The sequence below is a fragment of the Sus scrofa genome, chromosome 14, assembly GCF_000003025.6.
Source record: "Sus scrofa isolate TJ Tabasco breed Duroc chromosome 14, Sscrofa11.1, whole genome shotgun sequence".
NCBI lineage: Eukaryota > Metazoa > Chordata > Mammalia > Artiodactyla > Suidae > Sus > Sus scrofa.
This window is the reverse complement of record NC_010456.5, coordinates 134,133,155-134,155,203: the sequence shown is the minus strand read 5'-3', so window position 1 is coordinate 134,155,203 and position 22,049 is coordinate 134,133,155. Positions and strand designations below refer to the sequence as shown.

At 40.5% G+C, this 22,049-nt stretch overlaps 2 protein-coding genes across 6 annotated transcripts in view; both read left to right on the top strand.

Annotated features, from left to right (window-relative positions):
- Nucleotides 538-20,305, top strand: EEF1AKMT2 (EEF1A lysine methyltransferase 2). Of its 5 annotated transcripts, none has more exons than XM_005671550.3 (7): nt 538-698; nt 2,307-2,372; nt 2,835-2,949; nt 12,631-12,738; nt 14,752-14,814; nt 15,171-15,387; nt 19,753-20,305. In XM_005671550.3, exons 1-7 carry the CDS (start codon nt 592-594, stop codon nt 19,845-19,847), a joined length of 771 nt encoding a protein of 256 aa, XP_005671607.1. In that variant the 5' UTR covers nt 538-591; the 3' UTR covers nt 19,848-20,305. The 5 variants fall into 5 exon arrangements, with proteins under 5 accessions (XP_005671607.1, XP_013839297.1, XP_005671608.1 ...); XM_013983843.2 differs by having other exon boundaries at nt 15,156-15,387; XM_005671551.3 differs by lacking the exon at nt 14,752-14,814 and having other exon boundaries at nt 539-698; nt 15,156-15,387.
- The window catches only part of FAM53B (family with sequence similarity 53 member B), a 133,172-nt gene continuing 130,929 nt past the window's right edge, over nt 19,807-22,049 (top strand). Inside the window, exon 1 of the mRNA XM_021073620.1 lies at nt 19,807-19,936. The gene's annotated coding sequence lies outside the window, so the exon portion shown is untranslated. The remainder of the gene's footprint in view (nt 19,937-22,049) is intronic.

The following is a 22,049-nucleotide window of genomic DNA, read 5'->3' as shown; positions in this document are numbered from 1 at the left end:
GGCATAAATTCCCTTGTCCACGAGTGACGTCAAGTCAGAAGAGGCCAGAGTGCTGTTTTCGAGGCAGGATGCCAGCCGCAAATGGAATTAGCCTTTGACCGGAAAGCCAAATAATGCGACGGACTGTCCCACCCACTCTTCAGATTTGCCCACGACGTGGAGAGAGGAGGTGATCTGCACCTTTGGGGGGAGCAGTGTCGGATTATATTCGGTATGGCTCCCCCACCGCCAGCTTTTCTCCAAAACGCAATGCTTGGAGTGGCCCCTTACAAACAACACCCCCCCCCGGGGGCGCCCCAAATACGGTAGCGTTTAGGCGGGCACCTCAAGGAACGGGGTGCACCTGACGCCGGCTGGAGTGAGAGTGGGGACCAAGGCGAGGCCCCGCCCCGCCCACGCCTGGGCTTGGGACCGGGCGCTCTAGACCCCGGCGGCGCTGGGAAAGGCGCGGAAGGACGGCCGACCCCCGCGGGGGCCGGGAGCAGTAGAGAGCGCGGCCTCCCGCCTCCTAGAGGCGCCAGCCCGCCCGTCCGCTCTGCCCGCGCCTCGTCTCTATGGCGGTCCCAACGGCCGTCCGGGGCGCCGAGCGCAATGAGCGAGGGCGCGGACGGCGGCGGCGATGGGGCATCAGCGCGGTCCCCGGGGGGCAGTCCCGGAGGGGATGGCTTTGCCCCGTCGGCGCTGGGGACCCGAGAGCAGTGAGTGTGGCGCAGGGCCGGGGAGGGTGAGCGGCGCTGTCTGGATGGGGCCGCGGAGGACGGGGCGAGCCCGGGGGGCGTGGCGAGAGGAGCCCAAAGGGCCGCCCTGGGCGAGGGCCCGGGATGGCAGGGCTGGGCTCCCGAGGGGCCGCGCTGGGTGGGTCAGGAAGCACCTCGGGAGCTGACGTCTGCGGGCTTCGTGGGCTGCCGTATGGACTCTGAGCTCCTGGGGAGGCTTTTTAGGGGTCTTGGGTCTTCGGGCCCAGCCTGGGGAAAGGGAGAGGGAGCCGGCCTGGCGATTCGGGCTGGTGGGCGGTGGTTGGAGACCGGGGGAGAACTGCGCAGCCAAGGGGGCTGAAAAGGTTAAGGGGACGAGGGCAGGGACACGGAGGCTGGAAGAGTGGGGAGTGGGGGGATGGCCTGAGGAAGGAGAGAGGACAGTGGGCATATCTCGGGCTGGGAGAAAGTGACCTGACCCAAGACGGACGCTCAGTAAGTATTTAATGGGTTAGTAGACGGGTGAATGCATGACGGTGGGAAAAGGCAATGGTGAGAGGTAACTTGGGGGGGGTTCTAGAGAGATGAAGTAGGACGAGAAGCCCGTTGGAGGGAAAAAAGTAAAGTCTTATTTCAAAGGAGTAAGAGTACGTCTTCAGCTCAGGTTGAAGGTTAAGTTTTAAGTTTATCTTTGGTGAATTTCTTTGTAACCACCTAATTGGTAGAAAATTTTTGAATTTGCACGTTTTAGACTGAACTATGCTGTAGTGACACTATGCCTCTGCAGTCAGTTTTTGGACTTGTGTTTGGGACTGAGGAATCCTTGGACAGATACTTCTTTGTGTTTTTTAAGCTTAAACAATATACCATTTTATTTTTTGTTGTTGTTGTCTTCTTAGGGCTGCATCCTCGGCATATGGTGGTTCCCAGGCTAAGGGTCGAATCGGAGCTGTAGCCACTGGCCTACACCCAGCCACAGCAGTGAGGGATGCGAGCCGAGTCTGTGGCCTACACCACAGCTCACGGCCGCGCTGGATCCTTAACCCACTGAGTGAGGCCAGGGACCGAACCCACAACCTCATGGTTCCTAGTCGGATTCGTTAACCACTGCGCCACGACGGGAACTCCAACAACATACCATTTTAAATGTTAGGCATTGTTATAAGTGTTTTACATGTATAAACACATTCTATCTTTCATTCTTTTAACGCAAGGATGTTAAGAGATTGAATACTGTGTACTTATCAACAGTAATCATGTTTTAAATTTCTGTCATAACTGTCCCAGTAATGTATTAGAAATACGTATTTAGCAATTCTCGTTGTGGCTTAGTGGGTTAGGAACTTGACATAGTGTCCATGAAGATGGGGGTTCGAGTCCTGACCTTGCTCAGTGGGTTAAGGACCCTGTGAAGGCGTAGGTCTCAGATGGGGCTCACATCCCACATTGCTGTGGCTGTGATGCAGGCTGGCAGCTGCAGCTCTGAACTGACCCCTAGGGCAGGAATTTCCATATGCCACAGGTATAGCCCTAAAAAGGGAAAAAAAAATGCATTTCATTCATAGTACAGTTTAATTCAATAATTTGCTTTGCATTTGATTATTTATATAGTTGGGATGCTGTCTATGAGAGAGAACTACAAACTTTCCAAGAATATGGAGATACAGGAGAAATCTGGTGAGTCAGAGAAAGTAGTGGAACTGTCATTGTCTTTTTTCAATAAACAACACTGTTTTGAGCCACCAACATGTGCAAGTGTTAATACTGATACAGAGAAACATTAATAAGTAACAGTTATTACTGGAGTTCCCTGGTGGCCTAGTGGGTTAAGGTGTTGTCACTGCTGTGACTTGGATCACTGCTGTGGTGCAGGTTCCATCCCTGGCCCGGGAACATCTGCAGGCAGAGGGCATGGTCAAAACAAAAAAGTTACATACCAACCTTATCTCTTCTGTTCTATTCTTAAGAATGTTTTCTCCTAAATAATAGTGGACATGAAGCTTAAGCACTTATGGATATTCTTACTTTCAAAAAAGACTTAATTGAGCATATTGAATAAGCTGCTTAAGTGAAATATAGTTGAAGCTTTTGCTTTATATCCCTCTGTTACTTCATTAACTGATTCTGTGTTTCTAATAGGTTTGGAGAAGAAAGTATGACTCGACTAATAAGGTGGATGCAGAAACACAAGATTCCATTGGATGCTTCAGTGCTTGATATTGGAACTGGAAATGGTGTTTTCCTGGTTGAACTTGTTGGTACTTTTTGTATTCATGTGTTAGAGCCACATTTTAAAATAAAATTAAGAAAAAAATCTTACCGTTAAGGATACTAGCCATCTAAATCTAAAGTAGTAAAGCAGTCATACCACTTACCCTGAGAAGTCACATGGTACAAAGGGGAGGCTGCCTGGATAGTGAAAAAGTGCTGAATGAGAAGCCAGAGGATCTGTGTCCTAGGCTTGGCCCTTCTTGCTGTATTCTTGACCTTGAGCAAGCCACTTATATTTTTTTCCTTCCTGGGCTTCAGTTCTTTTCTAAATATTTTGACTAGGTGATCTCTGTTGGTTTCTTCTAGCTCAAAGCTGCGGATGAAAAACAAACAAAAAATAAAATTAAAATAAAATAAAAGGAAAATGACTTTTTGCACTCCCAGTAGGACATAAATCCCTTTTCTTAGGTGAGCATATGGTTTGAAGAGTGTTTTGCATATGGTTTGAAAAGCATTTTGTCCATGGAACTGAGTTTTGGAACAGGTTCTAGTACTAGCTAAACCATCATTGCTACATGCCTATAGTGTATTCATTGCTGTGTCAAGTGCTCTAGAGGAAGTGTAAGACTTAGGCCTCATCCTAAATGCTGTGACTGTTTTAATTTGTAAGGGCATATACATAACAGTGAAATGTATTAACTGACTGCCACATGCCAAACCATACGTTTGACACTGGCAATGTGAAAATTTAGGCCGTTTGCTTGAGTTGTTCACCGTGCCATAGAGGATAGGCTGACATAGACATAAATAGCTAACGCTGTAGCTTGATGTGTATGAGGCTGGATGTCGAGAGAGGACAGAGAGAGATGGGAAAGAGAGTCGAGATGGTTAGGAAGGGCCCTGGAGGAGCTATATCCAAGTTGGCTGGAAATTGTGCTGCAGGAGGGTACAGTGTAAAGAGTGAGAGAATTTCAAGAATTGGAAACGGGAGGAGTTCCTTGGTGGCTCTGGGGGTTAAGGATCTGGCATTGTCACCACTGTGACCTGTGTCACTGCTGGGGCACAGGTTTCATCCCTGGCCTGTGCTGTGGGCATGGCCAAAACAAAAAGTGGAAACAGTCTGTAAGACATGAAGGTTGTTTTTTTTTTTTTCTTTTTAGGGCCACATTTGCAGTATATGGAACTTCCCAGGCTAGGAGTTGAATGGGAGTTGCCAGCCTACACCACAGCCACAGCAACACAGGATCCGAGCCGCATTTGTGACCTACACCACAGTTCATGGCAATGCCGGATCCTTAGCCCACTGAGTGAGGCCAGGGATTGAACCTGCATCTTTATGGAGACAACGTTGGGTCTGTAACCTCCTCTTCTAGTTCCTTTACTTTTCCAAATGAATTTAAGAGGCCATTTGGAAATACTTATAAAAAAAATCCAAGTTTGATTGAAATGAGCTAAATGTGTAATTTCAAGAGAATCGACATCTTTACTACGTTCTTCCAACTCATGAACTTAATGGACATAAAGGTCCATTTATTTTGGACTTCCTTGTCTTTCATCAGCATTTTTTAGTTTTCAGCATGCTGATCTGTGCATATTTTTTAGACTTATGTATTTCTTTTTTTTTGAGTATTTTAAATGGTACTGCTTTTTGAAATTCCTATTGTTTATTGGTAGAAATATGGTTGATTTGTGTGTGTGTAATACTGTAATCTTGCATTTTATTAGTTGTAGGAGGTTTTTGGGAAGATTTCCTGGGGTTTTCCGTGTCGACAATCACGTCATTTTTGAATCGGGGCAGTTTTATGTTTTTGTTTACAGTTCATATGCCTCCCCCCTCCAGCCTGATTACACTACATAGGTCTTCTAGTACAATATTAGCTGGGATTGGTGAAGATACATTCTGGCTTATTCCCATCTTAAGGGAAGTGTTTTCGCTTTTTCACCACCAAGTGTGATGTTAACCACAGAATTTTTTAGCTGCCCTCTGTCAGGTGGAAGAAGTTCCCTTGTATTTATAGGATGATTGTTGAATTTTGTAAGAAAAAAAAAATAGATTTTTTTTTTCTTCTTTTTTGGCTGACCCAAGGCACATGGAGTTCCTGGGGCCAGGGATCACATCCGAGCCACAGTCTCAACCTAAGCTGCAGCTGCAGCGATGCTGGATCCTTAGTCCACTGTGCCAGGCTGGGGATCGGACCTGCGTCCCAGTGCTTCCAAGGTGCCGCTGAATGCCATTGTGCCACAGCGGGAAAGCCAGTAAAATTTTTTTCATCATGGATATAATCATGAGTTTTTCTTCTTTAGATTGTTAACATGGTGGATTATATTAGTTGATTTTCAGATATTGAACCAGTTTTGCATTTGTAGAAAAAGCCCCTTTTTGTCACGGACTGTGATTCTGTTTATATATTGGTAGATTAAATTTATTAATATTTTGTTGAGAACTTTTACATCTGTGTCCTAGAAGGATATTGATTTGCAGTTTTCCTTGCTGTTCTGTAGTATCTTTATTTGGTGTTGGCCCCAGCGCATTGACCAGCCTTATGAGTTGAAAAGTACTCTCTCTCTCTCTCTCTTTTTTTTTTTTTTTTTTTTTTTTTAGGGCCACACTTGCAGCCTATGTATGGAGGTTCCCAGGCTAGGGGTTGAATCGGAGCTACAGCTGCCAGCCTATGCCACAGCCACAGCCACACCAGATCCGAGCTGCGTCTGTTAAGCCACACCACAGCTCACAGCAGAGCTGGATCCTTAACCCACTGAGTGAGGCCGGGGATCAAACCTTCAACCTCATGGTTCCTAGTCGAATTTGTTTCCACTGCACCAGAGCGGGAACTCCAGCTCTCCTTTTTGAAGCTATTGTGTAGCACTTGTGTTATTTCTTTTTGAATGTTTGGTGGAATTCACAATGAAAAAACCTTTTAATCTGGAGATTTATTTTCTGAAGGTTTAAAATATGAGTTAAATTATTTAATAGTCAGAGTTCCCATAGTGGCTCAGTGGAGTAAGAACCTGATGTGATCTCTGTGAGGATGTGGTTTTGATCCCTGATTTCGTCAGTGGGTTAAGGATCCAGTGTTGCTGAAAGCTGCAGCATGGGTTGAGGATGCAGCTTGGATCTGGCGTTGCTGTGGCGTAAGCTGGCAGCTGTACCTCAGATTTGACCCCTAGCCTGGGAACTTCCATATGTTGCAGCTGTGGCTCTAAAAAGAAAAAAAAAAATCTTTATTAGTCACAGTTCTAATTAGGTTACTTGCTTCATTTGAGTGAATTTGCGTGGTTTGTAGTGTTTGAGAAATTAGTCCATTTTGAATTTGTGTGTATAGAGTTTTGCACAGTATTATTGTTTGTCCTTTTAATGTCTTGGGGGTCTATAGTGAAATCCTCTTATTCATTCCTAGTATTGTTAACTTGTATCTTCTCTTTTTCTTTGATACTGGTGCTAGAGAGTCATTATTTTTATGTCTTTTATAAAAACTAACTTGTTTTCATTGACTTTATCTGTTGTGTTTATGTTTTCAATTTCATTCACTTCTGCTCTTAATTTCATTATTTTTCATTCTTTTTGTTTTAAATTTATTTTTGCGCTTTTTTTTCTAGCTTCTTAAGCCTTATTTGAGGCTTTCCTTTTTTCTAATATTGTAAATGCTATGAATTTTTCTACAAGTGCTCCTTCCCACTACATATTTTGATATGTCGTATTTTTATTTTCATTCAGTATGAAATACTTTCTAATTTTCTCCTTTGATTCATGGATTATTTAGAATTCTCTGTTTAATTTTCAAATGTTGGGGGTTTTTCCTTTTCTGTTACTGACTTCTAGTCTAGTAACCATTCAATTACGGTTCGCGAACATACTTTGTATGATTTTTCATTCTTTTAAATTTGTTAAAATTTATGATCCAGGATATATCCATCTTGGTGAATGTTTCATGTACACTTGAAAAAAATGTGTATTCTACTGTTGTTGGGTAGAGTATTTTCTACATGTTAACTAGATTTATTTTTTTGATGGTGTTCAAATCTGTACCTTACTGATAGTGTTGAAGTGTATGACTGTATTGGTAGATTTGTCTATTTTAACTTTTATTTCTGTCAGTTTTTGCTACATGTATTTTCGAAGCTCTCTTATTTCGAGCACAGACATTTAGGAGTGTGTGTGCGTGTGCGTGTGTGTGTGTGTGTTGGTGATTTATTATTGTGTAATGTTCCTCTTTAACTCTGACAGTTTCCCTTGTTTTGAATTTTACTTTGATGCTAATGATAAAAACACTTAAGCTTTTTAAAAAAATTGAGATGTAATCCATATACTATAAAATCTATCCTTTTAGAATGGTTTTTATTATATTCACAAATTTGTACAAACATCACTACTCTTTTAATTTGTGAGTATTTTTGTCACCCCAGGAAGAAACACTGTTCTCATTTTCATTCAGTTCTTATTCCCCACTCCCTTCAGTCCCTAATCTATATTTTGTCTCTGTGAGCTTGTCTATTCTGGACATTTCATATTAATGGAATCAACAATATGCAGTCGTTTGTGTCTGGCTTCTTTCACTTAATATATAGCGTTCTCAAAGTTCGTAAATACTGTAGCTTGTATAAATACTTTATTCCTTTTTTTGACCAGTTAAGATTTTCTTATATGGATTTACCACATTTTGTTTATCCACTCATCAGTTGAAGAACTTTTTTTTTTTTTTTTTTGTCTTTTTGCCTTTTCTTGGGCCACTCCCACAGCATATGGAGGTTCCCAGGCTAGGGGTTGAATCGGAGGTGTAGCCGCCAGCCTACGGTAGAGCCACAGCAACATGAGATCCAACCCGCGTCTGCAACCTACACCACACCTCACAGCAACGCTGGATCGTTAACCCACTGAGCAAGGCCAGAGATTGAACCCACAGCCTCATGGTTCCTAGTCGGATTCGTTAACCACTGAGCCACAGTGGGAACTCCTAAATTGTTTCTGCAGATTTCCCGCTGTGGCACAGTGGGTTAAAGATCCTTGGGTTGCTGCAATGGCATGGGTTTGGTCCCCAACCCAGTGCAGTGGGTTAAGGGTTCCCCATTGCCACAGTGGTGGCCTACGTCACAGCTGCAGCTCGAATTTGATCTCTGGCCCAGTAACTTCCATATGCCATGGGTGTAGCCAAAAAATTTTTTTCTACTTTTTGGCTATTATAGAAAATGCTGCTGTGAAAATTTGTATACAAGTTTTGGTGTGGACATATGTTTTCATTTCTTTTCGGTATATACCCTGGTTCATATGGTTACTTTGTATTTAATGTTGTGAAAAATTGGTAGACTCTTTTCACAGAGGCTGTACCATTATACATTTCCATGAACATAGTATGCAAGTCTCAATTTTTCCATATTCGCACCAATACTTTTGGTTATCTGTCTTTTTGATAATAACCATCCTTGTGCGTGTGCTGTTTAGTTTTTTTATTTTTATTTTTTTTTAATTTTGTCTTTTTGCCTTTTCTAGGGCCACTTCCCCTGGAATATGGAGGTTCCCAGGCTAGGGGTCTAATCGAAGCTACAGCTGCCAGCCTGTGCCACAGCCACAGCAACGCAGGATCCTAGCTGCGTCTGCGACCTACACCACAGCTCACGGCAATGCTGGATTCTTAACCCACTGAGCAAGGCTAGGGATTGAACCTGCAACCTCATGGTTCCTAGTCGGATTCATTAACCACTGCGCCGCAACTGGAACTCCTGTTTAGTTTTTTAGAATGAATTTTTGCATAGTATATCTTTTTCCATTCTTTCAGTTTTAACCAGCCTGTATCATTTTTTTAATTTATTTATTTATTTATTTATTTTTGTCTTTTTAGGGACACACCCGTGGCATATGGAGGTTCCCAGGCTAGGGTTCTAATCGGAGCTGTAACCACTGGCCTACACCACGGCCACAGCAATGCCAGATCTGAGCCCTGACTGCTACCTACACCACAGCTCACGGCAACGCCAGATCCTTGACCAGTTGAGTGAGGCCAGGGGTCGAACCTGTAACCTAATGTTGCCTAGTTGGATTCGTTTCTGCTACACCACGATGGGACCTCTTGTATCATTATATTTAAAGTGAATTTCTTTTAGCCAGCATATAAGTGGGTCATGTTTTTTAACTGTTCTAATAATGTCTATCTATTTAGAACATTTATATTGAATGTAATTAGTGATATATTTGGTTTTAGGTCTTCCATTTTATTTATAATTTTTTCGTTACCTCTGTTTTTTTAACCACTGCGCCACGACGGGAACTCCTTTTTTTTTTTTTTTTTTTTTTTCTTTTTCTTTTTAGGGCTGCACTCATGGCTTGTGGCTTGTGGAGGTTCCCCTGGCTAGGGGTCGAATCGGACCTACAACTGCTGGTCTACACCACAGTCATAGCAACGCAGGATCCGAGCTGTGTCTTTGACCTACACCACAGCTCACGGCAATGCCAGATCCTTAACCTACTGAGCGAGGCCAGGGATTGAACTGGCAACCTCATGGTTCCTAGTTGGATTTAAAATGAGTAAACTTAATAGGTGGTTGTGTATATTTGCCTATGTGACAGGCATTGTTTCATTTTCTGTGTATTTGTGGTATTAACAACCATTGCTTATCTTCAGTGCTTTTTCAGTGATCACTTACATTTCTGATAGATATATATAATTTCAGATTGGCGTTTTTCTTTCGTTGTTTTCTGGCTTCTGTTCTCTATGACCTGTTGTCAGCTGTCACGCTTATTCATGGTCTTTTGAAGGTCATCTGTCCCTGAATCCTCCACCCCCCCTTCTGAATGCTTTTGAGATTTTTGTCTTTAATTTTTAACAGATATATTATACTCTTTGTATAGAAGTTATATATTTCATCAGGTATATTACATATATTATACTGTGCTGTACTATCTGTGTTTTTAATCATGCCTTGGGTTATAGTGCTTCTTGAGTCTGTTGCTTAGGATCCTTTTCAGTATTAAAAAGTTCTCAATCGGAGTTCCCGTTGTGGCACAGTGGTTGACGAATCCGACTAGGAACCATGAGGTTGCGGGTTCAGTCCCTGCCCTTGCCCAGTGGGTTGGCGATCCGGCGTTGCCATGAGCTGTGGTGTAGGTTGCAGACGCGGCTCGGATCCCGCGTTGCTGTGGCTCTGGTGTAGGCCGGTGGCTACAGCTCTGATTCGACCCCTAGCCTGGGAACCTCCATGTGCCGCGGGAGCGGCCCAAGAAATAGCAACAACAACAACAACAACAACAACAACAAAAAAGTTCTCAATCATGTACCATTTTCTCTTCTGCCCCATTCTCATTTCCTCTTTTTCTAAGATTCCTATTATATATATTTAGATCTTATACTCTATGCTATATTATGTCATTTGTATTTTTTCCTGTTTTTAATTTCCTAGTCTTCTGTCATTTTATGCTTAACAGTGGTGTTTTCTTCTGGCTTTTTTTCCGCTTCACTATTTTTTTGTGTGTGTGTCCAATCTGCTCTCCAGCACACTCTTGAGTTTCTTAATTTAATTAAACTACACTTTAATCGGATGGTCATATGATTCTCTATTAAAGTTTTCAGTTTTCTGTTAAAGTTCTCAAATTGTCATTTAATTTAGTTGTTTTAAAATCCGTTTCTGGTTATTCTTTTATGTGGGTCTCTTGTGGGTCTTTTTCTAGTATAAGTTTTCCCCCCTTTGTTTTTGGTTATTTATTATTTCTTTGGATGTCTGCTTATTTCTCACTGAGTGCCAGAAATTGAATGTGAAAATTGTTGGCAGTAGTATTAGTTCTGGATGTTTGTTCTAGAAACCTAAAATATTGATATATGATTTTTTTTTTGCTTTTTGCTTTTTAGGGCCATACCCATGGCATATAGAAGTTCCAGGCTAGGGGTCCAATCGAAGCTACAGCTACCAGCCTGCCCCACAGCTACAGCAACATGGGATCTCAGCCATGTCTTCACCTTACACCACAGCTCACGGCAATGCGGAATCTCTGACCCCCTGAGCGAGGCCAGGGATTGAACCTGTATCCTCATCAATACCAGTCAGATTCGTTTCCGCTGTGCCACCATGGGAATTCCCTATATATGATTTTTATAAGTTCTTTTGGAAGAACAAATAGTCCTGGGAGAAGAAGGAACTGGTAAGAGTCAGTTAATAGAATCATCCTGCATTCTAGGTCTGATAGAAAAGGAAATGAGGGAAACTGGGAGAAAACGAAGATCCTGAAACGTGTTGATTGAGATCACTAAAAGACTAGGAGTAAATCGTAAGACTAAAATTAAAAATGAGCAAAGGGAACAAAACGCTCTGCCAAATGATAATTGTGTTGCTTGAGTTTAAGAATCAGTCACTTGGTGGAAAAGTCTAGGTAAGTCTTAATGGATGGTGTTGGAGTAGGTCAAGTGGTTTTGAAGGAAGTAACCATTTAATAAATCATGAAGAGCAGGAAGAGAATTTGAGGCTACACTGTACTTTGCAGCTTCATTTCTTCCTCAGTTTTCTTTGAAATTACCTTAGCCGAATTGGTCTAACAGTGTTGAGCATAGGTAGGGGTGAAAACCAGGAGCCATCATGCTTTTGCTTCAGGCTCCATACACCCTTGGTTGGGTTCATAAGGTCAGTGAACACCTGGACTGCAGCTTTACTCTTAAAACGCTTAAGTCCAATGAACTTTCTTTAACTTCTTGGGGGTATTAATACCTGCCCAACTTAACTCACAGTTTTTTTGAAAAGGTATATTGGAATGCATGAAATATTTCAAAACTGAGGAGTTCCCATCGTGGCTCAGCGGTAAAGAACCCGACTAGTATCTATGAAGACATGGGTTTGACCCCTGGCCTTGCTCAGTTGGTTAAGGATCCAGCGCAGGTGGAGGTTGCAGATGCCACTCTGATCCAGGGTTGCTGTTGCTGTGGCATAAACCAGCAGCTGCAGCTCCAATTCAGCCCCTAGCCTGGAAACTCGCATATGCCACAGGTGTGGTCCTAAAAATGAAAAAAAAAATCAAAACATTATACAAATGTAGGGTAGTTAATAATTCTCTGGTTGGTGGAGAATTGCATGATTTATAATTACACTGAAGGAAACTTTTTTAAAATCAAGGACTTACTACATATGCATTTAATTTATCCATATAACTTAATTGTGTTAAATTTATGACAGATTTAGGGCATATCCACATCAGAAGTTAATACTACATTTTTCTGCTTTAGGGCAGATATATGTATTTTCATGGTCTTCGAGAAAGTGGATTTCCTTTTGAAGAAGAAGTCCAATATGAAAAAAGCAAATGAGGAGTTCCCATTGTGGCACAGTGGAAATGAACCTGACTAGTATCCGTGAGGACACAGGTTCCATTCCTGGCCTCTCTCAGTGGATTAAGGATCTGGCATTAACGTGAGCTGTGGTCGAAGACACGGCTCAGATCCCACGTTGCTGTGGCAGTGGACTAGACTGGCAGCTACAGCTCTGATTCGACTCCTAGCCTGGAACCTCCATATGTGGAGAGTGCGGCCCTAAAAAGACACACACACACACAAAAGCAAATGAATTGTCACATTCTCTTAATTTATCTAAGATTCTACAATAAAATTTAAACATTTTAGATTATTGGAAGGTATATGTCATTTGATATATTACAAAATGAAACAGTTCTAGTCCTAAAAAAATATAATTCATTGGTAAAACATTATTTAAAACTTATAAAAACTATAGTATAAAATTATTTCTCTGTCTTTAGGCAAAATCTGGTTTCTCTAATATTACTGGAATTGATTACTCTCCCTCTGCAATACGACTTTCTGGAAGTATTATAGAGAAAGAAGGTTTATCTAACATTAAGTTGAAGGTAACTTATTTATATTACTGTAGCTGTTATTTTTATGTATAGTAAAAGTTATAAAGTTTAAATGTTTCTGAAGTATATTAATTTACTGACATCTTTGAACTCAAATTAAGGATCAATCAAAAATAATTGAAAATCATGCTTTTTAAGTAAGTGTATTAAAATTTTCAGTCTAGTTAGTTTGGGGAAGTTATTTTCTCTTCTTCGTTGTATGCAAGTGTTTTTCATTCTCTCTCTCCCTCTCCCCCCTTGTTTGCAAATACACACAAGTAATAGCTAACTTTGGATTAATTAGATTAAAAAGTTGTAAATGCCTAGAGCGGTATGATGCCACCAAAGATTACTTAGTTTATTTTTGTGTCCTGTTATCTGTGAGGAGATGATGTTTCTTAAATTTTATTTCTGCCCTAGGCTTTTCAGGAATTATATAAATACTGCATATTTTGTAATTATACTTGGATAGCTAATAGTTTTTTGGTTAGTCTGAAATGAAACTTTCGCTTTCTTCCTTAATCCCCCCCCCCCCCCCCCTGCCAGGTCCAGGCCCCCATCGTTTCTGACCGGGGTGACTGCAGTTGGCCTTCCCATTTCCACTCTGCTCTCCATTACCACCTGGCAGCCTGAGTCGTTTTTAAAAGTGTAAATTGCTTGTGTCATGCCCTTGCTCATAAGCCTCAAGGGCTTCCCCATTGCATTCAGAATGGAATCTGACCCCCCACCCCCCCAGCCACACAGAGCCCCTTCTTTCTTACCATTTTCCTTATCACCAGTACGCCAGTCCCACTGGCTTGCTTTTCTTGCTCCTGATACATGTCAACCTTGTTTTTCCTTCAGTCTTGGTACCTGCTGCTCTCTGTCGAGAATGTTCTTGCCCCAGATCTTAGCTTGTTTGGCTCATTCTCATCGTTCAGATCTCTGCTCAACTATCACCTTCTTAAAGAGGTCTTTTCTGACTACCTTTTCCAAAACAGTTCTCTTCCCAGCACTTACTGTCTGTGGTATTTTTATTTTCTTCATAGCACTTTCTCTGAAATAATTTGGTTTGCTTATATATGTTTGCTTCTCCTTTTAGGGGATATAAGATATATTCTCATACAGGGACCTTTTCTGTTTTGTTTGCAGTTATATTTCCAGGGCCTAAAAGTTCCTGCATATAACAGGTGTCTAGGAAATATTGTTGAATAAATGAAGACATTCATATAGGTGTTTAGGATAGGAACTTCTCCAAACTTGACTCTTAAGAACGGTAGTAATGTTCTGCTTCAGATATAATGAATACATTTTGGGGCAGGGATGAGAAATCTGTTCACATGTATGTAAACATGTAATACACGTTTTTAAGTCAAACAATAAAACCGTTTTAGTTAATGCACTATTTATGATTATTTTATTAAGTTGATAGGAATAATCATGAGCTAATTGCTAATGTACCGTTTCAAAGTAGTTTTTCAGAACTTACACTGGCAAATTATTTTGAATGTTTTATAAAATTAAGACAGCTCACTATTTCATACTCTAGTATCAGTAAGTTGTTGAAAATGGATGAGATGCTGATTCATGACTTTCAAAATCTGAAGTGCATGATATTTATAAAATTAATTGCTGGAGTTCCTGTCGTGGCGCAGGGGACTAGGAACCATGAGGTCGTGGGTTTGATCCCAGGCCTTGCTTGGTGGGTTAAGTAAGGATCCCGTGTTTCGTGAGCTGTGGTATAGGTCGCAGATGCGGCTCGGATCCTGCGTTGCTGTGGCCATGGTATAGGCCAGCAGCTGTAGCTCCAATTAGACCCCTAACCTGGGAACCTCCATATGCCGCGGTAGTAGCCCTAAAAAGCAAAAAAAAAAAAAAAAAAAAAAAAAAAAAAAAAAAAAAAAAAAAAGAAAAGAAAAGTTAAGTAATTGTGGTTTAAACAGTCCTTTAATTTCTTAAGCTTTGTGCCATTCATTGTATCCCTTACTTGTTCTGTAAGCTGCTGAGTCAAGGCAAAGAAATACTGACTTACTGTGTTTCCTTTAGGTCACACAACTAGTGATTTCAGCTACATGTCTCTTTATTTCCAATGACCTGTTTAAGTTCCAGGTATTTTTATCATTTAAAAAAATATGTCACATATTCTGCTTTTCGACAGAAATAACTTTTTCATAAACCAGGCTTATGAGCTTCATTATGTGCTGGTATTATTAGGCAGTACACCTGGCTTTCATTTGTCTCCAAATTTGTAGAGATTTGGAATGTCTAGGAAACACTGTCAGTCTTGCTGACTAATCTTAGCTTTAATGATCTTGGAATGAAGCACCTAAGAGTTAGCAATAAAGTTGAAAATATGTTTATCATATGTAAAATGCCATCATAATTAATTGGTTTTTTACAGATTATCACTTGTATTCAGTAATGGTTATATATGAATGGTTCTCACCTAGAGAATTTTAATACAGGTAGAAGACTTTTTGAATCCTTCCACAAAGCTGTCTGGATTTCACGTTTGTATTGACAAAGGGACTTTCGATGCCATAAGCCTTCATCCTGACAGTGCGGTTGAGAAGAGGAAGCAGTATGTGCAGTCTCTCTCCAGGGCGTTGAACGTGAAAGGCTTCTTTCTAATCACCTCCTGTAATTGGACCAAGGAAGAGTTGCTGAATGAATTCAGTGAAGGTAAATGGCTGTATGTTGTTTAAATGTGTGCTCACCTCAGGTTTAATGCACTGAAATTGGTTTTTTTTTCTTCCCGTGATGTTATAGTGTTTTAATTTTTCTATTGACGGGAGTTGCCTCCGTTTTTCCTTCATTAGTAACCGTGGTGGTCCCTTTAACTGTATATGCAAAGAGCAGAAGAATAATATTGGTTGAGATCCAGAGTCCTTTTAAAAATTTTCTAAGAAATCTTGGTAGTAAAGTACTAAAATCTATGAGCCTGTAAAAATTCAGTTCTTTATTTAAGCTGTGTAATCTGTTATTTGGAGAATCAAACAAAGAAAGCACACACATTGTGCTTCTGCCTTCCGTGTGCTGATATACTGGCAATTAGTAATAACGTAATCAGAAGTAGTGCAGATGGTAGTAGTGTTTTTAAAGTCTTTTATGATGAGAGTTTTAATTTTATGGATACTTTATCTCTTGCCTACTTGTCTTTTAGGTATTTAGGATTTATCTTCTTGTTTGCAGTGTATGTAGAACAATTCTTTTTTAACACTGTACAGAGACTAAATGTTGGAACTTGATAGAAGAAGTATTACGTATTAATTTGTGAGGAAATCCCTACTTTTTGCAAGGTTTTAGTGTCAAGATAGGATCCTTTTTTGCCTCATTAGCAAAGTATAATTACTTCTGTGTCTACTAAGTGGAATCTTGTGAGAATCAAGGCTCTATAATCCATACACAAATATTTTGAGCTCTGTGGCATGTTTCAAAGGTTATTTTACCTGTCCCTTTATTCATGCAGTGCACAGGCATTTCTGGGAAAGTACCTTGAGAACCTTTAACTAGGTATTGGCTTGATTTTTCCTTAGACCCATTTCAGATTCCTGTTAAGTTTTTTAAAGGAATAGGAGGAATTTTCAGAATGGAGTGCTAAGAAATGATATGGTGCTGAACACGTGGTTAAGTTTTGAACTGCAGTTGTCATGTGCTAACGGGAAATGAATTTTGGACTAAAGTGCATGCACTTGATCTCCGAGTTTGTTTTCTTTTTGGTAGTAAGGGAACAGGCAGGAGGAGGGAGAATGCAGGTCCTTTTGTGTGCGTTCAGTGGCTTCGGCAGGTTGTATAATGTAAAACCTGAAGTGTTTGAGGCTTGAAATGTGAGCTTGTGGCTTCATTATTGTTGCCTCTGGAAAACAAGAATTATATGTGATTTATTGTCTTTTATTTCATGTCATTAATTTTATTATCTTCTATGTTAAATTTGTTTCCTTTAGAACTATTGGAGGCCCCACATCAATAGTCTTTCTTCCTGAAGCTTGACAGTTTTAATAAATGCTCAGAGTTACACTGTGTAGGGCAAGTTCCTTTCCTGGCTTTTAAATACAGGTGTTCTCTTTTACTCCTGGAACCACCAGACAAAAACATATTTGTCTGTCTTTGATAATGAGGAACAGACTTTAGCCTGGTAAAGAGTGCTTAAAAATGTGTCTGTGTCTGAGAACCACCAAGTCCGTTTGGTAACTTATGTTCAGTTTTAGAGTTCAGTGCAGAATTTAAGGGAAATGTTACAGCAGGAAACGTTAAAGAAATAATTACATGCAATCGAAGACATTTTCTAGGCATGCTTCTCTTAGCAGCGGTTTTTGGCGTTAGATACAAGACACTGACAGGATACACATCCCTGCTGAGGGGCTTGTGATTAGCTTTTAACATTGGCTTCCATGGTCAGATCCCTTTTGCATAGAATAAAGCTTACTTTGCCAATTTTTAAAGGTTCTTTGCTTCTTTCCTTATTTAAAATGTGAATGTTCATGAATCTACTGAAATGAATCTTTTATTTTCCCTTATAGCTAGATCTGTGTAAATATGTTGTGTTCTCATTTGTTTTGGTGAGGATTACCTAGTCATCTTCCACATACTAGGATAGTCTAATTTGATATCCAAGGACTGTCTTTTAACTAGTGAATTTAAAAAAATCCCCCAACCTAACTTACTACAAGACTAATCCATATTCATTACGAAAAAAAATTTTAAAACCTCAGGTGTCCCTTGGTGGCTCGGTAGGTTAAGTATCCATTGTTGTCACTGCTGTGGCGTGGGTCGCTGCTGTGGTGCTAGTTTGATCCCTGGCCTGGGAACTTCTGCATGCCACAGGTGTGGCCAGAAAAAAACCCCAGTGACCCCAACACATAGGCATATAGATTAAAATAATTCATTATCTATCTCTGGTATACAACCACTTTTTAATTCTTTTATGTATTATCTACTGAAATGTAATAAATTTAAAGGGTTAGTCCAGGGAGTTAAAAGATTAGTCCCAGAAAATTCATACAGACAGCTCCTTTTTCTCCTGAAAATTTTTATTATGAAATATTTCATGTAGAATTTCAGGAGTTCCCATCACGGCTCAGTGGTTAACGAATCAGACTAGGAATGATGAGGTTTCGGGTTCCATTCCTGGCCTCGTGCTCAGTGGGTTAAGGATCCGGTGTTGCTGTGAGCTGTGGTGTAGGTTTCAGATGCGGCTTGGATCCTGAGTTGCTATGTCTCTGGTGTAGGCCAGCAGCTACAGCTCCGATTAGACCCCTAGCCTGGGAACCTCAATATGCTGTGGGTGCGGCCTATATACATATATTTTATGTAAAATTTCAGAAGACAGATATGGGTGTATACCCATGTACCCACCACAATGGCTCTGTTTTTTAGCCCTAAATTAGATGGTGTTATTTAAAAAGCCTAACCTTCTCTGGAAGCTTTCTTATGATCAGTTTTTAATGAATATTTTAAGGAATATATAATATTTAATTATTTGTTGAGATCGGTGAAGTTTAATTAAGACTATGGATTATGAAACAAAGTATAAAAGACCAATTGGTAGAGTAACGTGTATCTTTTCAAGCATTTTTGCTGTTTATTAAGTTATTTGAGCTCAAGCTCAAGGCATGGAAACTTAGAAAATACAGATACTTTCTCCCTAAAAGAAAAAAAATTCTCCCAAAGTAATAGTCTCATCACTGAGGGAAAAGCCATGGTTGACTAAGAGTTCAGTTAGCTATGTATCTTATTTTTTTAAAACTCCTCTCATTTTAAAAAAAAACAAAATAAGACATTAAATTTTCGTTTTGTTTTATAGTTTAGGAGAACAGTACGTTTTCATATCTTGATTTTCGCAAAATCACTGTAAGTTAGGGACATTCACGGCTGTAACTTTCTTGTATGGAAAGTGAAGATTCTGGTTAAAGTATACTGACCAGAATATCTTTCACCTAGTAAGTGGTAGCTTGGTCCTGAACCCAGGATTTTGAATTCGTGTAATTAAAAATAAAAACCACCCTGTTCTGCTTTGAAAGTTACTACTTCCTTGTCTTTGCAAGTTCAGTTCAATTTGGGTCTTTGTCTTTGATTAGAAATTTTTTTTTTTGGCCGTACCCATGGCATGTGGAAGTTCCTGGGCCAGGGATTGAAACTGTGCCACTGGATTCTTAACCTGCTGAGCCACGAGGGAATTCCCAAGCTCTTTTTTATTGTGGTCAAATGTACATAATACGGAATTTACCTCTTAGCCATTTTTAAGTGTATAGTTTTGTGGCATTAAGTACGTTCTCATTGTCGTGCAGTCATCACCACCATCCTCCAGGATTTTTTCATTTTTATTTATTTTTATTTTTTTGTATTTTCTAGGGCCGCGCCTGCGGCATATGGAGGTTCCCAGGCTAGGGGTCTAATTGGAGCTGTAGCTGCCAGCCTGTGCCAGAGCCACAGCAATGCCAGATCCGAGCCACATCTGCGACCTACACCACAGCTCATGGCAATGCTGGATCCTTAACCCACTGAGTGAGGCCAGGGATCGAACCCGAAACCTCATGGTTCCTAGTCGGATTCGTTTCTGCTGCGCCATGATGAGAACTTCAGGATTTTTTCATTTTATTTCCACATTATTTAACCTTTCTGTATTAAGTGTTTTTATTTGTGTGATATGGATTAATTGAGTTACTACATATAAAGGACTCAAAACAATGCCTGATATATGGTAAGACCTCAGCGCATGAGAGCTGCTTCCTACAGCCTGATGGTAAAGGAGGCTAAAGAAGATGCAGAGTGGAGAGGTGATAAATGGGAAGTAGAGGGAGTAGGGGATGGATAGAGAGCCTTTTCAACTTGATGTTGTCTGTTCCTTGTTCATTTCAGGGTGGTTTTGGGTGTATATACATATTGTACATGTGTAGTGGAATTGAAAATCTGAAGTGAAATTTCGTCACCGTTTAGAGTTTGGAATCCCATAGTTTTATACAGCGTTCAAAAGTACATTTGTTAACAAAGTATCCCTTAACTGTGGGGTTCAGTCCCTAATAAAAGTACTTTCATTTTGTCTGACAGGATTTGAGCTGTTCGAAGAGCTGCCGACACCTAAGTTCACCTTTGGAGGCAGATCTGGGAACAGTGTAGCAGCCCTGGTTTTCCAGAAAACGTGAGACTTTTCCTTGGACAAGTGCAGTTTGCCTTTTTAAGAAGCTCCACATCCAAGTAAACCTGACATAGAACATGCAGATGCAGATAAAGGGTTAGTAAGTACACAGGATGCACATGTTGAATAGATACAGTGGGTTGGTAAAAAAAAAAAATCATGACATGAGCATGTCAGTGGTTGGGCTCTAGAGATCAAGAATAATTTAAAATTTTCTTTTATATTTGAGATGTAAATTTTTTTCTTATTTAAAACAATTTCCTGTAATTACTAAACAGTGAACAAACTTTAAAGCAGTAAATGAATTTTCAGAAAGCATGTATTCTTGATTTTTACGCCTTTGTAAAGTTGAATTGAATATAGCTATTTATGAAGATTTGACCAAACTATTCCAGGACCAGAATAATAAGCCACTAACTTTCTTAATGTTTTATTACACTATTATTAAATATAATAGTTATGATATTTTGGGTTGAAGCGTGGTTTTTTTTTTTTTTTTTAATGGCTGAACCTGCAGCATGTGGAAGTTCCTGGGCCGAGGATTCAGTTGGAGGTGCAGCTGCTTCCTAGGCCATGGCCGCCTCAGCACTGTATCTAAGCCACATCTGTGACCTACACCGCAGCTGGCAGCAATGCTGGATCCTTAACCCATTAAGCGAGGCCAGGATCGAGCCTCAGAGACAGTGTAGGGTCCTTAACCTGCTGAGCCACAATGGGAACTCCTGAATGGTGGTTTTTCTTTTTTTTTAATAATTTAATACCTGAGAAAACCCTCCAGCCCTAATGTATGTAACTAAACAAAACCAGGTAAATGTATCAGTTGATCAAGAAGTATGTATTGAGCCTGTATTTTGTGGCTGATGGTCTTACACGTGAGGAATAAATAGGAAGTAGAAGGACGGATGACTAAGCGATACTGCTCTGTGCGCGCACCATCTTATTTTATCTTAGTAAGTCCTTGAATTCCCTCAGCGTCTTCTCAAGGCACGTATTACTTATTCCTGTTTCCACATGTCAGGTAGCTAGGACACGGTGGGGGTCGAGATTCTCCTCTGGGTCTGATTCTCAGCATAACTGGCTCCCGGGTCTAGGTCTCTGCCTTTATGGCATTGGCAGTTCAGCTGGGGACTGGGACCGTACACAGAGAATTCCGTTGGCGGAGCTGGGCTCGCACCGTCTCTGTAGTGACGGCTGGTCTGTGGCCTGTGAGAGCGTGAGTCATCCTTCACCCCTTTTCCCATCTCCCTCCTCTCTCAAAAGACTTGCCTGATGTCCTCTGCAGGAGGTCGGGGGAGTTTGACGGGGAAGCATATACACCCTCAGGGCTGTGGCCATACAGGTGTCCTAGGTAGGGGCTGATTGGCTAGAGAGACAGTTTGTTTATGGACATTTTTGAAAAGAGAAAGTCTTATTTTTTATACTTAATCCCATTTTGTATTTGGGCTAATATTTTAATATTGGAGTCGCACATGAGGTTTTTAAAAAGTGATGCGATTTTTATGATTTTCAGCTTTTGGGGCCTCTTGGTCTGTAAAACTAACAGAATTTTGTTTGTTTGGCAGATGATGCTCCAGTACGGAGTAAGTCTAGCCTCACATCCTTTTTCTTTTCATTTTTTGTACCAGTGTGGGACGGGGGAGGAGAAGGGTGGTTGGATTTTGAGATCACCATTAATTAACCGTTAAGATTACTCTCTGCTTTGCACACGGTAACTGAAGATATTTACATAAATGTTCAACACAATTGATATTTTTGGAAAAACTTTAATTTTTTATATGTAAAAAGTGAGAAATTAAAATATATGTGATTTAAACATGTAAAATTATTTATATTGATTTTATAAATTAGACATGTGATCTTAAACCACAGAAACATATAGTTTTACAATTTATTGAGGAGATCTTTGTTGTTTTTCACATTTTTTGATTTTTAAATATGGTAATAGTATGTAAGTACTTTTAGAGTTCTGAATTTTTAAGTACGTGTTATTTTAAAGCATCAAAGGCACAAAATAGGCTTTCTGTGCAACCAGACCGAGCCATTTGGTTTGATTCACTAATAACTTGGAGTGGGCCCTTCTTGAAAAGCTCCTGGAGCCGCTCTTGTGGGGGTCTGTCTGTTCCATTTGCACAGAGATGTGGGACTTTTGGGGGGAATCATGGAGCTATTGGTAAGGTTAGGAAGTGGAGTTGTCAGCTCTTCTTCTCAG